We start from the raw sequence: 22945 nt of genomic DNA, 5'->3' as shown, positions 1-22945 counted from the left end.
GAGCACTTGGTTCCTTAGAGTCACTGGCTGGTCTGGGCTTGGGTCGTGTCCTTCCAGGACCCCTGGGCCCTGTGGGATGACGCCTCCTGACTGCTTTCCTGCCTTTCCATCCTGTCCTCTAGCTGCCACCAGGTTTCCATCAGGGCCTGGGAAGTCCCCCCGTTGTGCAGCACAGTGCTGTCCAGTGCAGGAGCACTGGCCACATGTGGCTATTAACACTGAAATTGAAAGTTAAAAGCACTCAGTCACCTGTGAGGCATAGCGAATATTCCTATGGCTACTGGTGCAGGGCAACCTGGACCATTTCCATGGCACAGAAAGCTCTGGGCGGCTGGCTGCAGTGAGACCCCAGCTCTGAGCTGGAGATACGCTGTGTCAAGCCTCTGGGCCTCTTCCTCCCACGCAGCTCATCAACTAGCCAGTTTTACTCCTCGCTGACTGGCCTGCAGGGTGATTCTGGAAGCCCTGTCCTTTTCCCAAAACCCCTTTTTCCATGAGGCCAGCTCCTGTGCCCCTGTCCTGCTCCCATGTGCTCATTCTATGTCAGCTTCCATGGACACTGTGTCTGTCCTGCCTCCTTCCTGGAGCCCAGACCTTGCATTTTCCTACAGCTCTGCCATCCTCTCTCTCCCGGCACCCACACAGTCTGCAATGCCTAGTAGATAGCATAGGCGTAGTAAATATCCCTGTGACTGAGCCCAGTGAGAGCCATGGTGTCTGAGGTGGCTGTGTCTGAGCAGGACCCAGGAGTTCTCACTGCAAGTTTCCTATGTCAGTGTATGAGTCCCCCCAAGTGGACGGCCCACAGACCTATCTGCTTCCTATGATCTCGTTGGACAGACTGACCAAGTTATACCAGCTCCACACACAAGTGCTCTGGAAACAGGCCCGTGTGGGAGGAGTGGCTGGCCGGGTCAGAGAGCAAGCAAGGTGGAGGGTCTCGGGCACTGTGTCCCCTTCCCCGCAGGCCGTATGGCTCGTATGTTTTCAATTATTAGGCACTCTGCACACAATGTCATTACTCTTGGAAAGAGCAAAGTCCCAGTATTCCCAGAGGCTGAGTTTGAGCAGCTAGCCAGGGCAGCGCATAGAAATCGGGTTCATTTCCAGGTGAGAAGGAAACTATTTGCAGAGTCCTGGCTTGTTTCTGCAGCTCCACACAGAACCGTGGGCACTGCCTGGTCTGGCCACCCAGCTGAGCACAGTGACCGAGTGGCCGGCGAACCAAACCTTCAGACCAGTGTGTCCTACTGGCCAGGCCCTGGGAGATGGGCCCCAGAGCTTGGTAGTTGGGTGTGTGCAGGAGGCTGGGTGCTGAGGCAGGTGAGCTTCAGGGAAGGCTTTCTGGAAATGAGCATCGTTGCTTAAGACCTGAGGTGGGACTCGGCAGGTGAATAGGTGGGAAGAAGGCCCAGTAGAGGAGCAGGTGTGGGTACCTGGTGGGTTATTCTAGCCTTCTGGTCACTCACAGGGCAGCAGGAGCTGGTGTGCTCAGTTCATTTACCATTTCTCCCAGTCGGACATCCTTGACCCAGGGTCATTTTCAGCCTGAGCAATGTTTAGTGTTTGTTTACCTCAGGTTGCCAGGGGGACATACCCAGGTTGCAGGGGAAGGGGTTTGTTAGAACTTTTTGCCCATAGAACCTTGGAAAAATGGTCAATGACCTAAACAACAATTTGCAAAAGAAAGACCAGATGGAGGAAAAGCCTACAGAAGGAAAAATATTAAACTTCCTGGTTCACAAGAGAGGTTCCAATTTAAACTGAGATTCAAGTGCAGACACAGCCAGATGTGTCCTGTCAGCTCAGACTCTGGATCTGAACACTTAGCTCAGGTGCAGATGTGGGCGCAGCACCCTCCTGTGCAGCCAGTGGGCCTGGGCGTTGGCAAATCCTTGTAGAAATTTGTAGAAAGAGGTTTTGACCATATCCATCAGGATTGTAAGTGTTAATGCCCCCTTTGTGCATGAAATCAGTGCTTTAAGAGACCCTTAAAAGAACTTGACCCCTGAGGACAGTTTATTTCTCTCACACTTAGTTTCTGTGACAGGGAAGGGCTACTATGGCCTTCCTCAGCTCAGCATGTGGTACTCTTATTGTCCACAGTGCTCTTCAGATCAGAACCTTCTGAGGGGGTGTTCGTACCTGTGAATCTGCCTCTCTGGCAGGGCAAGCTGTTCTGAAGCCTGTTGCACAGAACGCCTGTTGATGGCATTAACCTGGGTGTCAGAGACAGTACCCTCCAAGTGACAGCTCAGGATGCTCGGTGTATGCCTGGAGTCACACCCGCTGGGCTCCAGGGAGGAGGCGCCTGGGCTGGCGGCTGCAGCTCATGGTGTCTCTGTCATTCACTCAACAGCTCTCTCCCCTCCTCTCTTCTTCCTCTTCCCCTCTGCTATTTTCCTCCATGTTATCTTCAGACTGGTATCTTTCAGGCCTGGGCGCCCTGCCCCTGCACACACAGTCTCTGGTTGGCGCAGACCGGGTGTCCCCCTCCATCCACAAGCTGAGGCAGCACCGCCCACTGGGGCGCACGCAGTCGGCACCGCTGCCCCAAAACGCCCAGGCCCTGCAGCACCTGGTCATCCAGCAGCAGCACCAGCAGTTTCTGGAGAAACACAAGCAACAGTTTCAGCAGCAGCAGCTGCATATGAACAAGGTGGGTCTGTGCTGTGCGCTCCACGGCCTCACGTCTGTTAGCTCTTTCCTCAGCTTTGCCATCTGGCAGCTGCCCCCTTCTGACCTTGAACGGCTGAGGGCCACAGGAGAAATAGTGGATCTCAGGCTTCCCCACGCTCGGCAAGGACGGGCTTGTGTGCAGCTGGAACTTGGGGGAGTTACCCGTGCGGGGGGATGACTGGAGTGGGCAGGGCCAGTTCCCGAGTCCCTGGTCAGTGTTATGTATGTGAAGTGTTCACATCACTGCGTGGTAAATTCCACTCAGCCAACACTTTTTTCTTTTTAAATATGTTTTTATTGATTTCAGAGAGGAAGGGAGAAAGAAAGAAATCGAAACATCAATGATGAGAGAATTATTGATTTGGCTGCCTCCTGCACTCCCCACAGGAGGATCGAGCCTACAACCTGGGCATATGCCCTGATAGGGAATTGAACCGTGACCTTCTAGTCCATAGATTGATGCTCAACCACTTAGCCATGCCAGCCAGGCAAGACTTTTTTCTCAAGCATATTTATCTTTAAGCAAACACAAAACAGGAAGTCCCCAACTTTACAGTGGCCTGAAGTCCCCAGAAGCACATGTCCGGATGACTCTACCCTTGCAGTATACTTGTCCATTGGAATAACATCCTCTAGAGGGCTACATCCGGGCCAGCTCACAGAGGCCTGCACACCTGCACAGTCCCTAGAGTTACGGTGACACCACTCTCAGCAGGAAGTGGTGGGAAAGGGTGGTGTTGCTCTCTAGTGAGTAAAATAGGAAAAGAGCAACTTCGAGTAACGTTTTTCAAATACCAACATTTGAAAGAAAGCATCTTTTAATAGTAAAGAATGAGATGAACCTGTGGAAGACAGTCCAGCATTTCCTCAAAAGGTTAACAGAATTACCATGGGACCCAGCAGGCCGACTGCTAGGCCTGTACCCAAGAGAGTTGACAACATAGGTCTAAACAAGGGCTTGCACACCAACAGCAGGACAGCCCAGATGACAGTCAAACAGAATGGGCACAGACAGGCCATGGTGTATCACTCAGCCCTGAAAACATGGTGCTGAGTGAGAGAAGCCAGACAGAAAAGCCCACACGTATGATTCGATGTGGGTAGAACATCAGACGGGCAGGCAGTTTGGTGATCGATGGGCACCCTAGGCGGGGTGGGGAGTGGCAGGGGCATGACTGCCAGTGGGAATGGCGTTTCTTTCTGAGGTGATTGAAAGTGTTCTGAGTTAGAGACGTGATGGTTGCACAACTCTGTTAATAGACAAATGACTAGTGACTTACACAGTTTGAAAGTGTGAACTCTGGTACGTGAGTTACCTCTCAAAGCTGCTAAGAAAGAAGTGGATGAGGTAAGAGAAGGCAGCTTTGGTGTTTTCTGAGGGGAACTAGCAGATTTGGGGATGAACAGACTTGATTCTCAACGTTTCTCTTTCCTGAGAAAGCTCATCTGGTCTCGTTCCCTCTTTCAGAGAGACCTCAGTCATTGATCCTCTACCCGTTACACACAGTTAGACTCTTGTCTCTGCCTCCCTGAGGAATGAAAGGGTGGAGGGGGAGAGAGGGATCAGGAACAAGACCTGGAAGGGTCCACACGAGTGTGAAGATGGAGCAAGAGGAGAGAAGACCACCTCTCCGGGGCTGAGGCGCTAAGTACAGCTAGCCCTGCTCCTCTGTCTGCCAGCATTCCCAGCCCAGTTGGGTTTTGGGCACGGAGACTAATCTTCAAAGAAGAAGCATCTTCCCACTCCACGCTCCCTAGGTTTGCTCCTCTGAGTCTTGGCCTGAACATCACTCATGAGTCCCCCACCTCAGTTAGAACTGCCTCCCAGCCCCATCCTGTTACCTTGCTCACCCTCCCGTCTGCAGTGACTACACCCATTTCTCACGTCTCATATTCCTATCTGTGTTCCCTGGTGGCATGTCAGCCCACAAGGATGCGGTCTGTGTACCCTGGTCGACCCAGGTACCTGGCACGGTGCCTGCCAAGAGCGGGTGCTGGTGTGGTTTTGTCAAGAGTGTTGCTTGTTGAAATGCCATCATGTCTTTTGGGGCTGCTCCTCCGCTGAGTCCGGCTCAGCCCCCACAGGGTTCACAGGTGGAGGTGGCGGCCACATAGCCCCAGTCCACCCCAGTGTGTTTGCCCTGACAGGGCTGAGGGACGTTCACTCCTAAATGGCCAGCTGCCCAGGGCAGCCCAGCCCAGACCCCTCTACCCACCAGACACTAGGGAATAGGCTCCCACCCCACCCACAGAGCCCCCACCCCACAGGCTCTCCCAGCCAGGCTGGACAAAGCAGTCAGCAGTGGGCAGGCCCTGAGCCCGGCCCTGATTGGACAGGAAAGGGACTCCTCACTGTGTGGGAACTTGACATTTCTCCACCTGATGCCAGTTTGGCTTCTTGGTTTTGTTATGTCATTATCTGAGTGGCAGGTTAGGAGGCTTTGAAGACAGGAAACACCTATTCATAGGTGATATGTTCCTGAACAGAGCGACTTGGAAGCTGGGTAATCTCCCTGATTCTGCTACATGACTGACTGACTGACGGTGGGAACGACAGGTGACTGACATGTTTATACACTGTTCTCCCGGAGCTCAGGGAGCCAAGCTCATATCTGGTACCGTCTGGTGCTGATGTCTCTGCCCTTTGTCTTGGAGCAGGCTGTTCCTAGGCCTCATTACCTGAGGGCACTAGAGCCCAGAGCCTGGCAGGGCTCCCTCCCTGCAGCCCTGTGCCCTGTGCATGGGGGTGGTGACCTTCCATGCATGGTCTGCTGTCATTCAGCCTCAGTGGGCAGCCTCTTCAAGGAGAGAGAACAAATGGCAACTTGGAGAGAGATCAGCCCTTGGAGAGAGATCAGCCCTTCCCAGTTGCTGCACTTTCAGCAGCCCAACGGGGCTGCTGTGGTTTCCAGAGAATGGCCCATTGGCTAAGAAAGCCTAGGAGGCAGGAAAGATGGACCTAGGAGCTGGCTGGGTTCACTGGGGCGATGACCACTACTCTCCAGCAGTATGTGGGCCTCCCTGTGGGTGCCCAGCGCTCCTATCCAGTGGTGTGTCGGCCTCATTGTGGATGCCCGTGGCCTTGCACGCAGTGTGTTTAATAAAGTTTGCTGGGTGAAGGGACTTTTAGGAGAATGCTTGCCATCAAAGGGAGTGGGGCTTCCAGCTCTGGAGCTGAAGTGAAGCCAGTCTTGTGTGTCTGGGAGCGTCTGAGAATGGCCTCAGGTGTGGTCTGTGTAAGGTGAGCAGTGTGTACAGGGGCAGAAATGCCTTTTCTCTGTTAGAAGAGAATTCTTAAGGCACCTTGACAACTGGAGAAGCTGGCTTTGCTGTGACAGCAGTTTCGTCTGTGGTTGCTGAATTCCACATGAGCCCAAGGGGAACTAGCAGAGCTGGGTTGGATGCATTTTCCTTTCATCTGACCTTCCCAATATTGAATATGAAAACTGGGTCTCGTTTATTTGTGTGGTCTAATTATGAGTATGGCCAGTAGTCTTTAAAAATGGGCTGCTTACCAGTTGGCTTTGGCTCTGAACTCATCTGGCTTTTAGAAAATGTGTTGCTCTAATTTGGAGTTGCATTTGTTCTCTTATAATTGATAAATGAGGGCTCCTAAGGTCCAAAGGCCACTAGGAGACAGAGAGCTGACTTGTTTGTCCAGTTTGCTGCCGATCCTCTGCCAGTGTTTCCTCCAGCATGTTTGCCTGCCACTGCCCCTCCTGCTGCTGGCTCTGCCGTATGGCCCGGCCAGTGGGAAGCAGAGCTGCATGTCAGTGACGGGGGGGGCAGACAGTGACCTCGGCCCAAGGAGGCTGGCCGCACAAGCTCCTGCATCACTGCTGAGCGGAGACCCTCGCAGTCCTGTGACACCTCTGCATCACAGGGAGGCTTCTGATGCAGTCCACGTGCCACTGCCCTGGCGACATCCCTCCTAGGCACCCTCAGTCCTCAGGCCAAACTCGGGACGTGAAGTGAGCTCCAGGGAGCTGGGCTGTCATGGAAGCTCTGAATGTCCTAACTCCTCTGGAGGGCCTGGCAGGCTCTGCTTGGATGCCTCATTTCCCAAGGAAGCTGAGAGGATGGCAGAGGAAGCCCTGGACGTCTGCTATGAGCAGGCTGCTTTGTGTCCCCTCTGCCTGGCTTCTCCAAGAAGAGCTGCCGCTGGGCCTTTGCCATCTCCCAGCTCCTTTCTCCTCCCCTTCGATGACCCAGAGCTGCCACCCATCCACCTGCCAGGCCTGGGGCGATGGGGGAAGGGGTGTGCCCTCAGAGGCTCCGTAAGAGTGAAGCTGCAGGAGGAAGGAAGAGACTCCACAGAGCCCATCACCTGGAAAGGTGCCCAGGACATTCACTGGAACCGGTGAGACTAAACATTCAGCCCAAAAGCAGCATGTGACAGAGGATGGAGTGCGGCCCACAGAAGGCACACTGACCACAGCTGGAAGCCCACCTGCCCCACAGGGAGTCTGCCCAACTATGTCAGCACCTGCCCCAGATACCAGAGGGGATGATCCCTTACCACATCCAGGGGCCCTTTACAGACACTGGTTGAATGCTTCAGACATGGCAACTTCGGACAGGTCACCTAAACATACACGTGATCTGTAGCTGGACCCGATTTGGACCAGGAAAGGCCATAAGTGACATTACCAGACAACTGAGGGAACTTGAATATTTGTGTGGTCTACAGCACAGCTGACAGTCACTAAGTCTATCAGTGAGACTCCCAAGTGGGTGATTCCCAGGGTTCTGTAGAGGATGGCTGACACATTTGCTGGATTGCGTCTCGTGGCCACTGGTAGTCCTCAAGTAGGTCAGCAGAGGAGAGGTTGACCTCTGCCTCATCCCTGTGTCCTTCCATCTATAGGAGAAGGGCGTATGGGATTTCTTAACAATTTTTGAAAGTTTTCTCTAGTTTTGAAATTTAGAAGAAAACGTTGGAAGAAAGTCAGGATTAGAGTATCCTGTCCTCTGAGTACATGTTCCCATGGCCACTCTCCTAACTCTTCAGTATTAATGCTCTGTTTTCTCAAATAGCTTCCTCAGGCAAGCACTGGGGCCCTGGCTGGGCCCTCCATTCCTCATTTACTTTTCCCTGGCCTCCCTCAGGGAGGGACCAGAGCTCTGTGTCTGCAGAAACACCTCACTTCAGAGCTGGGCTTCCCGAATGGCCTAGAATTGGCCCTGGGTTACTCTAGCATCCAAATTACCTCCCTTTGGGGTCATCCTCGGGTCACCCTGAGGTGGCCACAGCCTCCTGTTTCCCCCACACCTGCTCCTACTTGGTGCAGATGCTTCCCACAGCCATCTTCATTGAGCTTGTGGAAGGGCACCTCGGAGCAGGTGGCCTATATGCCTCCTCGTAACATCCCAGAGCTGACTCTGAGCCTGCAGGTAGTCGGGACCCTCTAGTCCTCCTCCCCAAGGCAGCGGACGGGCGGACCCCTCTTCCTCTCCTGGCCTCTGGCCTGTTCTCTGTGTTTCCCTTTGTGTGTGTGGCTTCTCTGTCCTCAGTCAAGTCTCTATGAGCCTTGCATGAGCTTCTGCATTTCAACTTCCTGACTGCTCGGTTCTTCCTGACAGCCATCTCCAGTCCTGAGCTGGCTCCTAAACCCTGACTTGGATCCTCTTCTCATGTGGCATTTGAATTTCAGCCTCTCTGAGCCGTTATACTCCCTGCCCTTCCCTCCTGGCCAGCTGCATCCTTCTAGGCAGTTGCCAGCCTCTGTCCATACCTGCACCAAGAGCCAGCCCTGCTGCAGCCTTCCACGCCTCTTTCTGGACCCAGCCCCTCATCTGGCCTTCCACCCCAGCCTGGCTGAGGCCCAAAGTGTCACTCCCAGTGCCCCATTCTCAGTTTGACTGTTAGGACCTACCTGTGGCACAGGCAGGGGTATGAACCCCCTTTAAGAAAACACAGCCTCTCATGCCTATGGTCTGGAGGTCAAAGTTCATGACATGGGAGCTTTTCAGGCCCGAGGGTGGGGAGCAGGAAGTGGGATGGGGCTGGGGGCTCTGGGGCCTGGTCAGCTGGCAGAGAAGCCCAGGAGGAGGAGGAGCAGATGCAGGTAACCGCCCTAGTGCCCTTTCAGGTCAGGACCTCAGTTACACTAGGATGGACACAGAAAAGGGATTTCTCAGACAGATGACTAACTGGGCTGAGGGTGGAAGAAGGCAGGCAATGTCCCTCTCAGAAGCTGTGACAGTGGAGGAGGCGACATTGTCCTCTTCCCTTCTCATCCAGGTGCAGAGGTGGGTTGACACCTCTGTCACTGTGTTCTCTTGCTTGGCACAAACACAGTTTCATAAACCAATTGCAGGTCTGCTTCCTTCCCTGCCTGGAGCCTTGATGTTACTTCTCAGCACCGTGGACAGCGCCCATGTTCTGCATAGGTGACCAGCCTGGTGCTAGCCTGGTGCCTGTTGGCCTTAACTCACCCCCCGAGTCCTCTATCCCTTTGTTTCTGAGATGAAGACTCTCTGATGCACCATTCCTTTCTGATGACCTCAGTCACCTTGGGTCACTCTGACTTTCCCTTCACCTCTGTAGATTATCCCCAAACCCAGCGAGCCAGCCCGGCAGCCTGAGAGCCACCCCGAGGAGACAGAGGAGGAGCTCCGTGAGCACCAGGCCCTCCTGGAGGAGCCCTACCTAGACCGGCTCTCTGGGCAGAAGGAGGCCCAGGAGCTGACTGGAGTGCAGGTGAAACAGGAGCCCTTGGAGAGTGACGACGAGGAGGCAGAGCCACCTCGGGAAGTGGAGCCCAGCCAGCGCCAGCCCACGGAGCAAGAGCTGCTCTTCAGACAGGTGACCACAAGGGCGGGGCGGGCAGGGTGAGAGAAGGTGCACAGGGAAGGGGAAAGTGGGCTGGAGCTGGGTGGTGCAGGAGGCAAGGGACAGTGGCCCACATTTCCAGTGGGCAGTGGAAACTGAAGGGCCTCTTCCTTCCACTCCCGCCAGGCCAGGTCTTCCCCCATCTCTCCCTAGTGGTGTGGGAGGTGGCTGAGGTTCTATGTCTGTTTACCTTAGCTGTATCTAGACATACTGGCCATTTGTCCACTGTGGGCATTTATGCACCTACTTTCCAGCCAGCGTTGGCCCAGACTCCCAAGGGATGGTTTTCTTTCAGATATATAAGCTGTGATAAACATAAAGCCAAGTGTTAGTAGGATTCAGCATAATCACTAAAGGTCCGGGGAGGGAGATTAATTTTTTAGTTGATCAAAAAGGTAGGCAGGGCCTTTGGGGCCTGAGGAGACAGCAGTGACCAGCCTTGCAGATCCAGAAAAGTAGTGCCAGCCAGGTGCCCAGAGCCAGTAAGGGTTCTGGGCACTGGCACACAATAACCAAACTCACAAGAGACTGGTGAATATATCTGATGAATGATTTATTAATTTACAGTAAAAATAAAACTGCCAAGTCAACAAACCACTAGGTCAGCCAGGCAGGCAGCAAGTCAGAACCTCGTGTTAAGAGGCCCAAGTGCCACCAAGGAAGTTGCTTACTCCTAATGAACTGCACGTGAGAGCCAAAGGGTGCTCTCGAAGTGGAGTTGGATCTTGTCCTCCAGCAACAGAGCTCTGTCCAGGGTGCAGGCCCTGGCTTGTCCCCTCCCCTCTCTCCGCTAGATATCCTAGCCATCCAGTTGTGCACCACTGATCTCTGACAGCCCAGGCATGTGGCCCTCTGCAGCTCCCGCACCTCCCCTAGCAGCACCAAGAAAGACGCCACCTGTGACACACAGGACCTTAGATTTCTCTAGAGGCCTCTGTGTGGGCGGGAGGCCACACCCTTCACCCCTTCTGGGTTTCATGGGGGGCCCTGCAGCTGGCTGCTTGTATAGTGCTTTTTCTGTTTCTCATTCAGAGGGGGACCATCTCAGGCCACGTTCTTAGCACCCAGGCACTAAGCCACTGCTCTGCAAAGTGCAGTGGAAATGGCACTTAATGAAAATATAGAGGTTCTAACCAAAGGAACCTTGTCTTCTGCTGTGCAGCTCCAGCAGTAGGAGTGCCTGGCTGGCTGTCCTGGCCAACAGGACCCCACGGGGCTTCATTCCCTCGTCTGTGTAGGTCTCGGAGTTATGAAGGAAGCAGATTTCTTATTATAACTGGAATTCATTGTGTTATTAGTACCGGATATGAGATTGGAAAGTACTTATGTAAATTTTTAGGGTAAATATCTTGTAGATGATAAAGCCATCAGCATTTATTTAGGAAAAATAGCCTTGTTGTACTCCAAGCCTGAGGCAGTCATTAAAAACACTAATTTTCTATGTTCTTTGGAGAATAATTAGCAGAGGTCCTCATCAGGGAAACTCAGTGGTGCAAGTAGCAATTTACAGATGTAAACGTGAGACACTATATCTGAGTTTTTGGAAAACCTGTACTGGGAAGAGGTCTGGTTGGTTGTAGGTGGCCGTGAAGCTGGGTGTGAATCCTTCAGGATCCAGGGGAGCCTCCTGTTCAGGTCCTCCCAGCATCTCAGGGCTCTTCCCTGCCCCCCAGCCTGCGGTGTGCCTGCCCCTCCCCCAGGGGCTGGGAAAACAGACCTTCCAGAATGACAAGATTTATACATGAAAACTAAGGCACGATTTGCGGAGGATTTGGCAGGCTCTGCTTTCTCTGGCACCTCAGCCTATAAAGTAGGATGTGGACCCATCCTTCCTTTGCTGTCCCAGGGTGGCCTGGATATCAGCAGCTCCTCGGGCAGGGCGGGGCTGGCCGCAAGGTCATCCCTGCCCTTCGCTCCCTGTGGCTCTACTATGCCTCCCACAGGACACACACCTCAGCCTGTCCACAGCGTCCCATCAGGGTCTGTCTCCCTCAGGCCCTGGCTGAGTGGCCCCATGCTCCACAGACCTAGCACTTCACCTGCACTGCAGCCCTGGGTTGGAGCCCCTCTGTCCCAGCAGCCTCCACAGCCCCTTCCAGAGTCCTCCTTTATATCTCCACTGGCCAGCAGTACAGAGGGGGAGAGAGGTCAGAGACCTGCTGGCTTTTAGGCTTTAGATCCTGGTCGCATTTGTGCTCTTACAGAAGCCATTCTTCACACAGAAACAGGATTTTTTTTGGGGGGTGGAGTGGGGTGGGGGAGGACTTTTCATGGATGTATGTGTTTAATTCACCCCTTTCTACTCTGTTTTTTTGTTTTTTTGTTTTTTCCTGAAAGATGGCTATCAGTCCTGGGATTATTCATGTAGGTCCCTACCTCCTCAGAGGCACAGCCACACCCTCCCGGCCCTGTCACCCCAGCTGCTTGGGCCCTGGGTGTCAGGAACCTGATTGCTCACATCTTCCTTGCTTCAGCAGTCATTCCTGTCATCAAGTGAGGGCATGAGACAGTGAGGGGCCAGGACAGGGAGACGGTGGCAAATGAAGTAGAATTAGCATTTCTCTTCTGCAGTGGGCTTTTCTGCCCAGGTTTCTGACATGCAGAGCAAGTGCTCTTGGTCAAAACCAAGACAACAGAGTCGACCAGGAGGGCTGCCTGCAGGCTGCTGGGGCATCTGGTGGCCATCCTCAGTGTCCATCCAGGTGCCACCGTGCATGGCACAATGGTGAGCGGGTGGAGGGGAGGCGGGCAGAGGGATGAATGATACATGAGAAAAGGACATGCAGAGCCCTTAGGGGTGTAAGGTTTCTTTGAAGCAACAAAACGTGTTTCCCCGTAGCAAGCGCTCCTGCTGGAACAGCAGCGGATCCACCAGCTGAGGAACTACCAGGCCTCCATGGAGGCCGCTGGCATCCCTGTGTCCTTCGGCGGCCACCGGCCTCTGTCCCGGGCACAGTCCTCCCCAGCGTCTGCCACCTTCCCCATGTCTGTGCAGGAGCCCCCCAGCAAACCGAGGTTCACCACAGGTAACATGAGCAGGGAGGGCTGGGGTGGGGGTGGTGTTGGGCCTTGGACTGCCTGGCAGGGCAGCCGGGATTTGACAGACGTCTGTCTGGGAGGTGTGCTTTGGGGTGAGGTGTCAGGCCAGGTGCGGTGTCAGGGACAGGCCACTTCTAGGGCTGGAGGGCTGGGCAGCCTCACACCTGACCCAACCTCCTTCCCTGGGTGGGGGGTGTCAGATGGATGGCTCACTGAGGCTCCCTTCCCCTGCCCTCCATCTATGATCCTGGGGGCTTTCTCCTGGTCATAGAAGCCCACCCTCCCTTCCCAGAGAGTCATTGTCCTCCAGAGAAAGGTCCATCCCAGGCCAGCGTGAATGTGCGTGTGCAGGCTGGACGCCTCCCTGTCATCAGCCGGGGCAGTGAACCTGCCCTTTCTCCTCTGTCCCTTCCTTGAGCTGAGCCTATATCTAGGGCCTTGGACTCTGCATTGCTGTCCTCCTTGTTGCCAGTGGTCACGATTCCTACTGTGCTGTTCTGTGTTGCCCCACCTCACCATGCCCGAGCCGGGGGACATGTCTGCTGGCGGGAATCTTGTTTCTACCTGAAAGGCTCCACACACAAGTCAGGAATGAGAACTGGGTGGTTGAGCCAGGCACCCACTGGGGTCTGAGGCACTGGGCTCTTGAGTGTGCCGCTGCGCAGCCACATCCGGCCTGAGGCGGAAGGAAGCCAGGGTTGCTTTTAACACTATTTTCACCTAATGTTTCTTTTCAATGATATATTAACAACAACAAAATGTCAAAATTCAGAATGGTTTCATCCTTCAAACAGTCCTTATAAAATGTCTTAATTTTTTTCACAGTTATGTCTAAGTGTGGTTAAGTTCTCTTTGTCAGCTCTTAGAAGGATATTGTCCATTTTCAAAGAAAAGCTTAAGTAGTGATTATCCAGAAATTAAATTGTTGCTTCTCAGAAAGGAGACCAGAGACTGCACAGGTTCATGTGGGCAGCAGGTGGCCCTTCCTGGCAGGGAGCAGATCTTGGCCACTGGCCAAGATGAGCCCGGAGCACAGCTCACAGCAGAGACCATGCCTTGTATTTCCTCTGAATCTAGGAGCCTTGGACAGTCCAGTCCACTAGGACCGCTTAAAAAAGAGGTTGGTCCCTGGCAGATAGACTTGGCTATTTAGACCAAAATCTCATTTCTAGAAGTCGCCATGGTCCTCTGCAACATGAATGGCGCACAGCATTAATGCTGGAGATCGGAGTCCTAGGGTGGGCCTCCTTTTCGTGTCTTTTTCCTTTGCCTGCTCCCACTGGGCAGGGCACCACACCCCAGAAGTGTTGTTGGCTCGATTCTGGGCAAGTGTGCACCAAAGCCATTGCCCAGTTCACCCTCTCGACCTCTCCTTGGTTTTCGTTTCTATGAACTGCAGTTGAGAGGTTCTGATGAACTTTGATTTTTCTAATGAATCGTCCCTGCAGGATGGGACACGATGTGAGCCTCTATCCACTTCTATGGAAGTGGTGGTTTGCCGCAAGATGGTAGCTTTCTGGGCTGGTGGTGGGCAGCCTGCTGCCAAGCACCCCTGCTGCTCTGAGGGTCTCGCCACTGCCTCCCTGCAGGCCTGGTGTACGACACACTGATGCTGAAGCACCAGTGCACCTGCGGGAACAGCAACAGCCACCCCGAGCACGCCGGCAGGATCCAGAGCATCTGGTCTCGGCTGCAGGAGACTGGCCTCCGAGGCAAATGCGAGGTAAGGCTGCCCGGAGCAGCAGGGAGGGTGGCCCACACAGCCTGCAGGAATCCGGTATGGAGTGTGGGACCCTGCGGGGAGGGGACCTGTGAGCATTTCCATGATGAGGACTGGCAGCTTGGGATATTCAGGCCTGCCTTCTGGAAGATGCTCAGGGCTGTTTTCCTAAAAGCCCAAGGCCTCCTAAAGGAAGGCTCACCTCTGTCCTGCACCCTGGTCCCTCTGTACCCGCTGGTCCCCTGCATCCCCTGGTCCACCTGCACTCAGTCCCCCTGCATCCCTCTATCCCCCTGCACCCCTCTTGTCTCTCTGCACCCCCTGGTCCCTCTGTACCCCTCTGTCCTGTACCCTCGTCACACGCTGCTCTACTCTCTCCCGGCACACTGTTGCTGAAGCCCCTTATTTTCCGTCTGGTCATTCCCCTGGAGGAACCATTCTGAGGCTATTCTCCCATCAGCTCCCAGGATGCATGCAGGCTGCCCTCCAGCAGGAGCTAGAGAAACAGGGAAACGAGCCCTGTTGCTTTTCCGTCAGTGTCCTCTCACTTAACATTCCTGAAGCTTCTCCCAGTATGTGGAAAGTGTCAGGTCTGAGGTACCCCTCAGAATCCAAGTTCCCACGAGGCTGTGAATGGTGTGGGAATTTGAGTCACAGTCTGGTCCTGTCTGGTCTGGTTGGAATTTGATTCACGGTCCTAGCGCCCCCCTCCTCTCTGAGTGGAGTGAGAGGGTTCCAGCTGGTCCTCGGTCTCCCCACTGCCTGGGATAGTGAAGGCCAGTCTCACTCTCAGATAAGGAGGGCCCCCACCTCCTGGCCCATCAGGGCCTGGGATTCCAGTCTCTGCCCACACATGGCTGCAGTGGTCCCCGGCCTGTGAGGACAGGAAGGCTCTGCTGAGTAACATGAAGGACGGTCTTTCATCCTGCTGATGGGGAAAATGTTTTCACGGAGCGACCCAACTCATGCTCTTTGCCCTGGAGTGCAGCCATCATGAAGGAGTGTAGCTCTCAGGGAGGCCTTGCAATTAGTGGGTGCATGAAGAGGGGCCCAGGCTCGGGGACACCTCACAGTCCTGTCTATGGAGTGGGGCCGGCAGCACCCAACTCCCAGGATACTCCAGGACAATGGCCCCGGTCCCCAAGTACCCATTAAGTGGGACACCTGCTGTGTCTCTCACACATTGGGAATCCCACAACACCAGGGATGGGACATGCTGCTCTGCAGAGTGATTCTGGGAAGCTAGGGCCCTGCAGTTGATGACAAACTGTCCATATCTGTGCATCACAGCCCAAGCCACCTGGGCCACAGCTGGGGCAGGCGTGTCACAGAAAGCCAGCACATCCAGAACCCTGCTGAGCCCCCCTCAAGTCCCTTCACTTCCCCACTCGAGTCCCCCCACTTCATTCGAGTCCCCCTTCCTTTCTCGAGTCCCCCTGTCCCCCACTCAAATTCCCTCACTTCCCCACACAAGTCCCCTCACTTTCCCACTCAAGTCCCCCCATTTCCCCACTTGAGCCCACCCCCCGCTTTCCCATTTGAGTCCCCCCTTGAGTCCCTCTTCCTCCTCCTCCTCCTCCAGAAGCTGGAATGTTTAGGAACTTTAGTTCCCCATCTTTTGCAGTTTTTGACGTGATTTTTGGAGGGAAATGGGGCACAAAGGTCCGGTCCAGAATCCTGTCCTCTAGTGCCCTGGGGAGGACCTTGACCACTAATGAGGAATGGAGCTTGGCACCTGTTCTGGGTTGCCAGAACTCACCACTAGGGGGCAGCATCGCCTCTGCAGACACAGCTGTAACCTGTTTCTCCTCCTGCAGACCACCCTGGCCCTGCTCCTCCTCCATAGGGCTCCTGGGGCATCTGAAATCCCCATGACCAGCTTCCTGTCCCTCCCTCCTTGTCCCCAAGAGGGTCAAGGAGGCCAGAGGTCTCTGCAGTAGTTTCTCAGCCAGGAAAGCCAATACGGCAAGGTGGGGTGAGACATGAGACGCAGAAGAATAAAGCTTCAACCCTCTTCCACCTCCTTTGGCACCATAGGGGGTGCCCACCTGTCCTCGCTGATGACTGCAGTGGGTCCCCAGACCTGCAGGACTCGGGTACCAAGGAGGGGAGGGGCCTGTGGTTCATGGGTCAGACCCGAGTCAGCACGATGGTCTAGAGGAGACTGGGTGGAAACATGTGGCCTCCACACAGCACTCATTCAGGGACCCGGGTGGGCTGTGCACCTTGAACTGCACCTCTTGGCTCAGGGTGATATGTGGTCACTCAGTCCAAGGGAGTACAGTGTCCCTGTCACCACCCCTTACACTTGGCTCCCAGCACAGTCCCCTGGATGGAAGAGTACATGGCCTGGCACTGGACACGTTTATAGGAGTTGACCCCTAATAGGAGAAGTTAGAGGGACTTCCCAGGATCCCAGTTGTCCTAGCCAAGGCCCCTCGCTCTAGGCAGATGACTATGGGGGTGTCCATTGGGTGGGCTCCCCTGCTCGAGCTGCTGCGTCGGATTCGGCATGGTGCTGAAAGATGAGTGAGTGGATCTTTCCTTGGAGCTTATTCTCCTCCACGCTGAGGCTGGGCCATCAATGAGGCAGCCACAGGCAGCTTGTAGCCAGCTCCCTCTGCTTTTACCTCCTGCTTCAGCACGGTCTCTAGAGGAGCTGCCCTATTCTGAGTAGTTCCAGATCACCCCAGAGGTTTCAGGAGCAGGAGAAGCTGCTGGCCTGGCTCTGTGCTCAGGTGTGTCACGCTGTCTGGCAGCCCAGGGTGTCCCCAGACCACCACCACCAGGGCCTCTCGCTGTGTTCTGACTCTCAGAAACCACTGTAGTGTAAAATGTCAACTTTAATCTCATCTCATAAACCAACCCCTCCTGCTACAAGATCAAGTAAATGTAACTCAACTAAAGAATAGTAATTTTTATGTTAATTTCTGGGGAAATCTGAAAACAGCACTGGAGTCTTGATTTGGGTAATTTCTAAACCAAAGAAAAATACAGATGGAGAGGCATGGATGGAGACCCAAGGCCGATCTCAGGTTTCTCTGGGCTCCCCAGAAGGTTGCTTCTTTCCGGCACTGGGTAGTGCTCGGGGACGCGGGCCCCAGCCTCCTCTCAGGGAGAACTCAGGAGGCAGCCCCACTGCCCCTGGCAAATCTCTCTTTTTAGTCCAGACCCTGACAGTGGGGAAGTAGAGTAGTAATTTGATGCCAGATAATTTGTGTGACAGTGAAGGTTAAAGCATTGAAGGCTGGAATTGTCTTTTTAAACATTTTTCAGTTACAATTAAAGTAAGCCCTCCCTGGAAATTTAAGGAACATTGTGTAGGGTGAGGTTTGCTTTGTATTTTGCAATAACCAAATAACTTTCTGCTCCTGCACGTGTACAATTCAGTTTCCTCTGGGTGATTGTTTTCCCTTGAACCTGAGCCCACTCGGGCAATATGAGTGACCTCTCCCTTGTGTCCCCACAGTGTATCCGAGGACGGAAGGCCACCCTGGAGGAGCTGCAGACTGTGCATTCGGAGGCACACACTCTACTCTACGGCACGAACCCCCTCAACAGGCAGAGACTGGACAGTAAGAAACGTCTAGGTATTCCGAGGCCTTCCTAACTTTACTGCCCGAGGCTGTTTCCAGCCCTGTGCTCACTCAAGGCGGCTCTGTGCCTGGTCACAGGAGGACATCCCGTCCTTGGCCCTTGAGGCTATGGCTGAGACAGTGAGTGTCACCCACCAGGCTCTGCCCGGGCCGCCAGGCAGGGAGAGGCCTTCTCTGTAGGGCCTGCATCCAGTTCTAAGGTGAGGTGCTGGAGGAGGAGTTTTTACCCTGTGTATCTAGTGGGGTTCCAAGTCTTGGTTGTGTCCATGTGTTGTGTACGGTGTGGGAACCACTGGTTTCACAGAATCTGAGACAGCAGAGGTTAGATGCTCGAGTTCCCAGCCTGCCACCTGCCCTCGCCTGCAAGGAGCCTGGTCTGAGCCCTGCCCAATGCTCTGCTGTCCTGAACCCTGTTCCCCATGATGCCTTGGGAGCCCTGGGAAAGCTGATGTCAGGGTGTGGACCAAAGATTCCCTCCACTGTCATGGCCTGGGAGCCGTCAGCCCACAGAGGCACTTTTGTTCTCTGCTTTGTTCTTGCTACTTAACTCAGTTTTTCAAAGCTCAGCTCTTGTGGTTTAAGATATGACATAGGAGGTAGAACCATAAGTAAAAGTGTGGGGACCATTGGCCAGGAGCAAGGGAGAGGTTCCTGGTCCCTGTGGAGGAGGGTGTGGATGTGGTCTCCGTCACAGGATGTTTATGACGTAGACTATACATGTACATCATGTACACCCTTCATGTGAATGATCCTGCTACTCACCCCAAAAAAGCAACTGTGTCTCTCAGCTCTGGGGGGTGTTTAGGGTGTACAGGGCCCTCATCCCGGAGTCGTGGAGAAGGACTTAGGCAGAGGGCAGGGAAGTCTGAGCCAAGGTAGGGGACAGAGGCTCCGGAGGGACACATGGCTTGTGGAGGGCTGGAAGCTAGAGCTGCGGTGCAGAGAAGGGCGGGGCATGTCCAGAAATGAGCCAGCATTGTAGGGCCAGAGGAAAGGACATCTAGCCTGGGGCCAGGAAGGGTTTGGAAGAAAGGAGCCTTAACAGATGAGGACAGTGGACAGTGGGGAGAGGGTAAGTGGCCTCAGCAGGAGGGACTGACCGAGGAGGCTACATGCAGAAGACAGCCACACAGCGTGACCAGCAGTGCCCAGTCCCCGGAGTCTCCAGGATCCTCCAGGAAATGTCACTGCTTCAGCACAGGTCTCGCTGCCTGGAGTGTCTCCTCCTTCTGGGAGAGGGGCCTATGGTCCTGCTGCCACAGCACAAACCAGTAACCCCAACTCCAGCCGCAGGGAGGTCTCTAGTCGCAGGGCAGCGTCAAGTGTGTGCAGTTTGCATCCATGATGCTATAAATCACTCTACTTTTTCTTTTCTGCTAAACTTTGTGTTTTAAAATCTGTTCATGTGGCTGTGAGGACACCTGATTGGTTTCCTTCTCACCACTTGGGATCTACTTTAATCTGAGGGTTGTCCTCACCAGGACACGCCACTGTCGTCAGTCTGAGTGTCCCAGACATAGTAATAGCTGGTGATTATCTCAGGTATTAACTTAACCCTAATTAGGTGTTTAAACACGGCTGGGTGGCTTCTCTTCCTCTTCTAATTAAATCCACAAATTCCTGAGTCCCGTGCAAGACCTGTGTAGCGGATGTGCAGGGACAGCTTGGCTGCTGCAGTGCACTGTGGACTCAAGGGGGCTGGTCGGTCACCCTCCTAGGTGTTCCTGGAAGTCAGGGGGTCGTCTTCTGACGGCGGTGACCTGGAAAGGGCTGGGGAGGCTTGCTCCTGTGTTCTGGGTCTGGGCAGGCCTTCCCAGATGGCCAACTTCATGCACCATCCAAGTGAACTTCAAACATTTGTCAGTGGGGAGGGGTCTGTCTTTATTCACATTCTAGAAAGATCCCTCTTGTCTGAATGGCTCATTGTATTCCAGCTCCTTTCCCTGTTTACAGCTGGGGGGCTGCTGGGGCCTTGGGACTTAACCCAGCATTAGGGCCATCGGTGAAGCTCTCTGTGGATCCAGGTCAGGTCTGTTCTTGGGACTTAACCCGACATTAGGGCGGCAGTGAGGCTCACCATGGAGCCAGGTCAGATCAGATGACTGAGGTTTGCTCAGACACAGCCTTCAGGAGCATGGGGCTGTGCCACGCAAGGTGCACAAGCTCTGGCTGGAAGCAAAGCCCACCGTGGGTGCCTCCCCTGCCTTAAGGAAGGTCCCGCAAGCCCAGGACCCACTGCCCACCAGGTGCCACCCAGCGTAGGGGGTACAGTTCTATCTTTGAAACTAGGTTGCCCTCAGTTGGGATATATGATGGTACCCACGCCTTTCAGGAACCCGCAGCATTTCCAGAGCCCACGCTGTTCCCTGTGACCTTGGCCCTCTGACCTTGGCTCTTCTCCTGCAGGCTCGCTGACGTCCATGTTTGTCAGGCTGCCCTGTGGCGGTGTCGGGGTAAGTATTTCTTTAATGTGTAAATAATGTCCTGTTTGTTCTCAGGGTCCCAGTGGTCACAGAAACCGCCTCCTCGCTCTCTGCCGAGTGGATAATGGCTGCCAGGTGTTTTCCATAAACGGGCTGGCAGCCGGGCTGCCCTGCCGCTCACACGTGTGGCTTCAAAGGCCCCGTGAGCCTGTGAGCATTTGATGGCTGGACTCGGGCACCTTCCTGGGGAGGGTCGTCTGGCACCATGGCTTGCCTTAGGAAATGGGATCGGGTGTGCGGGCTGGTCTCCTAGCTGCAGAGCAAGGTCTGCTCGTCCTGACTCAGGTGGTGAAAATCTTTGTCCCAGTGTCCAAACCCAAGCCCCAGTGAAGCTCGGACTGCAGAAGCCTGATGTTTAAGGGCCATTGAAGTTCCAAAAGCTGCCAGCTTGGTGTGTTCACTGCTTGTCCAACTCTGACATGCTTTTAAGCAGATCAGATCAGGTCAGGGAGATACTTCTGGGGCCCTGAGTTTTAATGTGGGCACTGAACTAGGTGGACTTTCTGGTATGGGTGTCAGCCTCCCTTGGTTCAGGGAAGGTGGGGTCTCCCCAGCCAAAGCCTCTTGAATAAAGAAGGGGCTCCTGGCCCCCACTCACTCGGATGAGGGAGGGTGGGGGCAGGAACAGAGCTGCAGTTTGAAAGTGAGACCGGGCCTCCTCGAGATCTGCTGGCCATGAGGTCCCAGCGACCCGGGAAATGGCTGAGTGGACAACAAAGCTGTCGGGCTGAAACTGCGCAGCGGCAGGGTGTGCGTGTAATTACAGATCTCAGGGTGAAGCCCAAGGTCTGGATTCTGTTATGGAAATGAAACAAAATTGTTTTCTTCCTGAGTCTTTACAAAAATCGCTGCTTTGAAAATTATCCCGTCAGAAAGCGAATCAGCGGCATTTATTCATCCACCACCAAGCCCTCCTAGAGTTGTTTTATTCTGAATTGTAAGTAGGCTGCAATCTCTTAATTCGGGGCAAATTTCTGGCCAGACTTGAAAAGGTTTGGATTCGCACAGCCCTGCAGCTAGCACGGGGCAAGGCAGGACTTATAATTTACAAATGAAAGCTGAGTGGGACCTTGAGCTGGGTGCCCCTCCCCAGTGTGAGTCCAGACCTGACCGCAGGCTGACCAGAGCCCAGCTCACACCCAGGCACAAGAGGCCCCCAAGCTCGGGGACAAAAGTCCCAGCACATGGACTGGTCGAGGGGAGCCTGTGGGATAATTAGGAGTGAACCGCAGGGTGTCTCTTTCCATTGTTTCCATAATTACCTGTGTTACTGGTGCAGCACAGTCCTCCTGGGCCTCAGCTTCTCCTTCCAGCACCAGGGTCCAGCTGACCTTAGGAGCCCAAGTGTGGGTGGGAACATCAGGAAGCAGTGAGAGAGGCTGCTCGCTTTAAGTTAGCATCTAGGTGTATAACTATTCTTCCTTAACTGTTACATAGAGGCTAAGGTGATTTACCTCTTCTCAACCCGGTAAAAGAAACTGCTTTGCTCACCTCCTGGTTATTATAGGTTTCCCTTAGTGAGGACTTGGTGAGTCCCCCCCTGGCAGGCCCTGGTGCTGAGTCCTGTGCCCGTGCTCTGCACTCCTAAAGGGCTGCCTCGTCTGTCCACCCCGGTCTCTGTGGAAAGTCTTCTGCATCCACTCTGTTCTTTGCGTGCAGTGGGTCCTGCCCTGAATTAACAGGCACATTGCTGCCTCGCTCTAAGCAGGGTCGCCTCCTGACGGGACCACTTGTCCAGGCTGCACACCCTCCCCAGGACCTCATGCTTCTGGAACTCAGGGCTGAGGGCTGACCATTCCAGGCTTATCCACAGTCTAGTGGCCAGCAGCTGGAGGGCCAGCCCTGAAGTAGTGAAAGGTCCTGGTATCCCACTGTGGGGCTGGGGGCTGTTGTTGGCTCTGGGTAGGATGGTACAGGACCCAGGGTGAGCGGGGGAGAGCAGGGACCTTCGAAGTACGTGCTGTGTGAGTTCACTCCCTCCCCATACTGTGTTACTTGGCCCTAAAGCCCAAATCTTCGCCTGTAGAGAGAAATAACCTGAGTGGTTTTGCCCAAACTGCCTTCGGTCCTCAGAGGAGCAGCCTTGGGGCTGGCCTGCCTATGAAAGTGTCATCCTCCTGAAGTCACAGGCAGCGGTTGGCCACCCCCACTGGCTGTCGGTCAAGGGCTGTCACCTTTGATTTTAGTGAGGTGTTTCTGCAGCCAGGACTGGGTGCAGATGGTTGTGTGAACGGACCGTCCGAGGACAGCAGAGCAGTGTGCCCTAGCACGGAAGCTGGGCTTTGGAAGTTGAATATCAAAGCTGGGAGAGTTGGGGAAGCGCATAGCATTCCTTTGACATTTGGAAACTATTTAGAGAACATAGAAGTTTGGTCATTGGGAAGAATAACCCTCGAGAAGTAGCACTCATCAGGCAGTGGCTCAAACCCCTCAGAAATGTACTTTATTTTAAATCATCTGGCTTTGAAGATACAGCTTCAAGGCTTCCTTGAAAGAAGTTCATCCACCCGCATGAATAGTCAGTGTCGTAATCAGGTGGGCAAGAGCTTGTGCATCAGGACACACCTGCCAGGAGGGGCAGGCACAGTTTTGG

General features: G+C 54.2%; 1 protein-coding gene across 11 annotated transcripts in view; it reads left to right on the top strand.

Annotated features, from left to right (window-relative positions):
• The window catches only part of HDAC4 (histone deacetylase 4), a 166788-nt gene that overhangs the window by 93506 nt on the left and 50337 nt on the right, over positions 1-22945 (top strand). For 9 of the 11 annotated variants that reach the window (XM_023743817.1, XM_023743822.1, XM_023743837.1 and 6 more), the window contains exons 11-16: positions 2421-2659; positions 9230-9487; positions 12354-12540; positions 14143-14276; positions 17743-17863; positions 20276-20322. In XM_023743817.1, the coding sequence (XP_023599585.1) occupies positions 2421-2659; positions 9230-9487; positions 12354-12540; positions 14143-14276; positions 17743-17863; positions 20276-20322 (986 nt within the window). The remainder of the gene's footprint in view (positions 1-2420; positions 2660-9229; positions 9488-12353; positions 12541-14142; positions 14277-17742; positions 17864-20275; positions 20323-22945) is intronic. The other 2 variants (XM_023743823.1, XM_023743828.1) reach the window with 2 other exon arrangements.

This window comes from Myotis lucifugus, unplaced genomic scaffold (assembly GCF_000147115.1).
Source record: "Myotis lucifugus unplaced genomic scaffold, Myoluc2.0 scaffold_5, whole genome shotgun sequence".
In the NCBI taxonomy this organism is placed as follows: domain Eukaryota; kingdom Metazoa; phylum Chordata; class Mammalia; order Chiroptera; family Vespertilionidae; genus Myotis; species Myotis lucifugus.
Note: the sequence above shows the minus strand (reverse complement) of the source record. Positions and strands in the feature narration are given on the sequence as shown.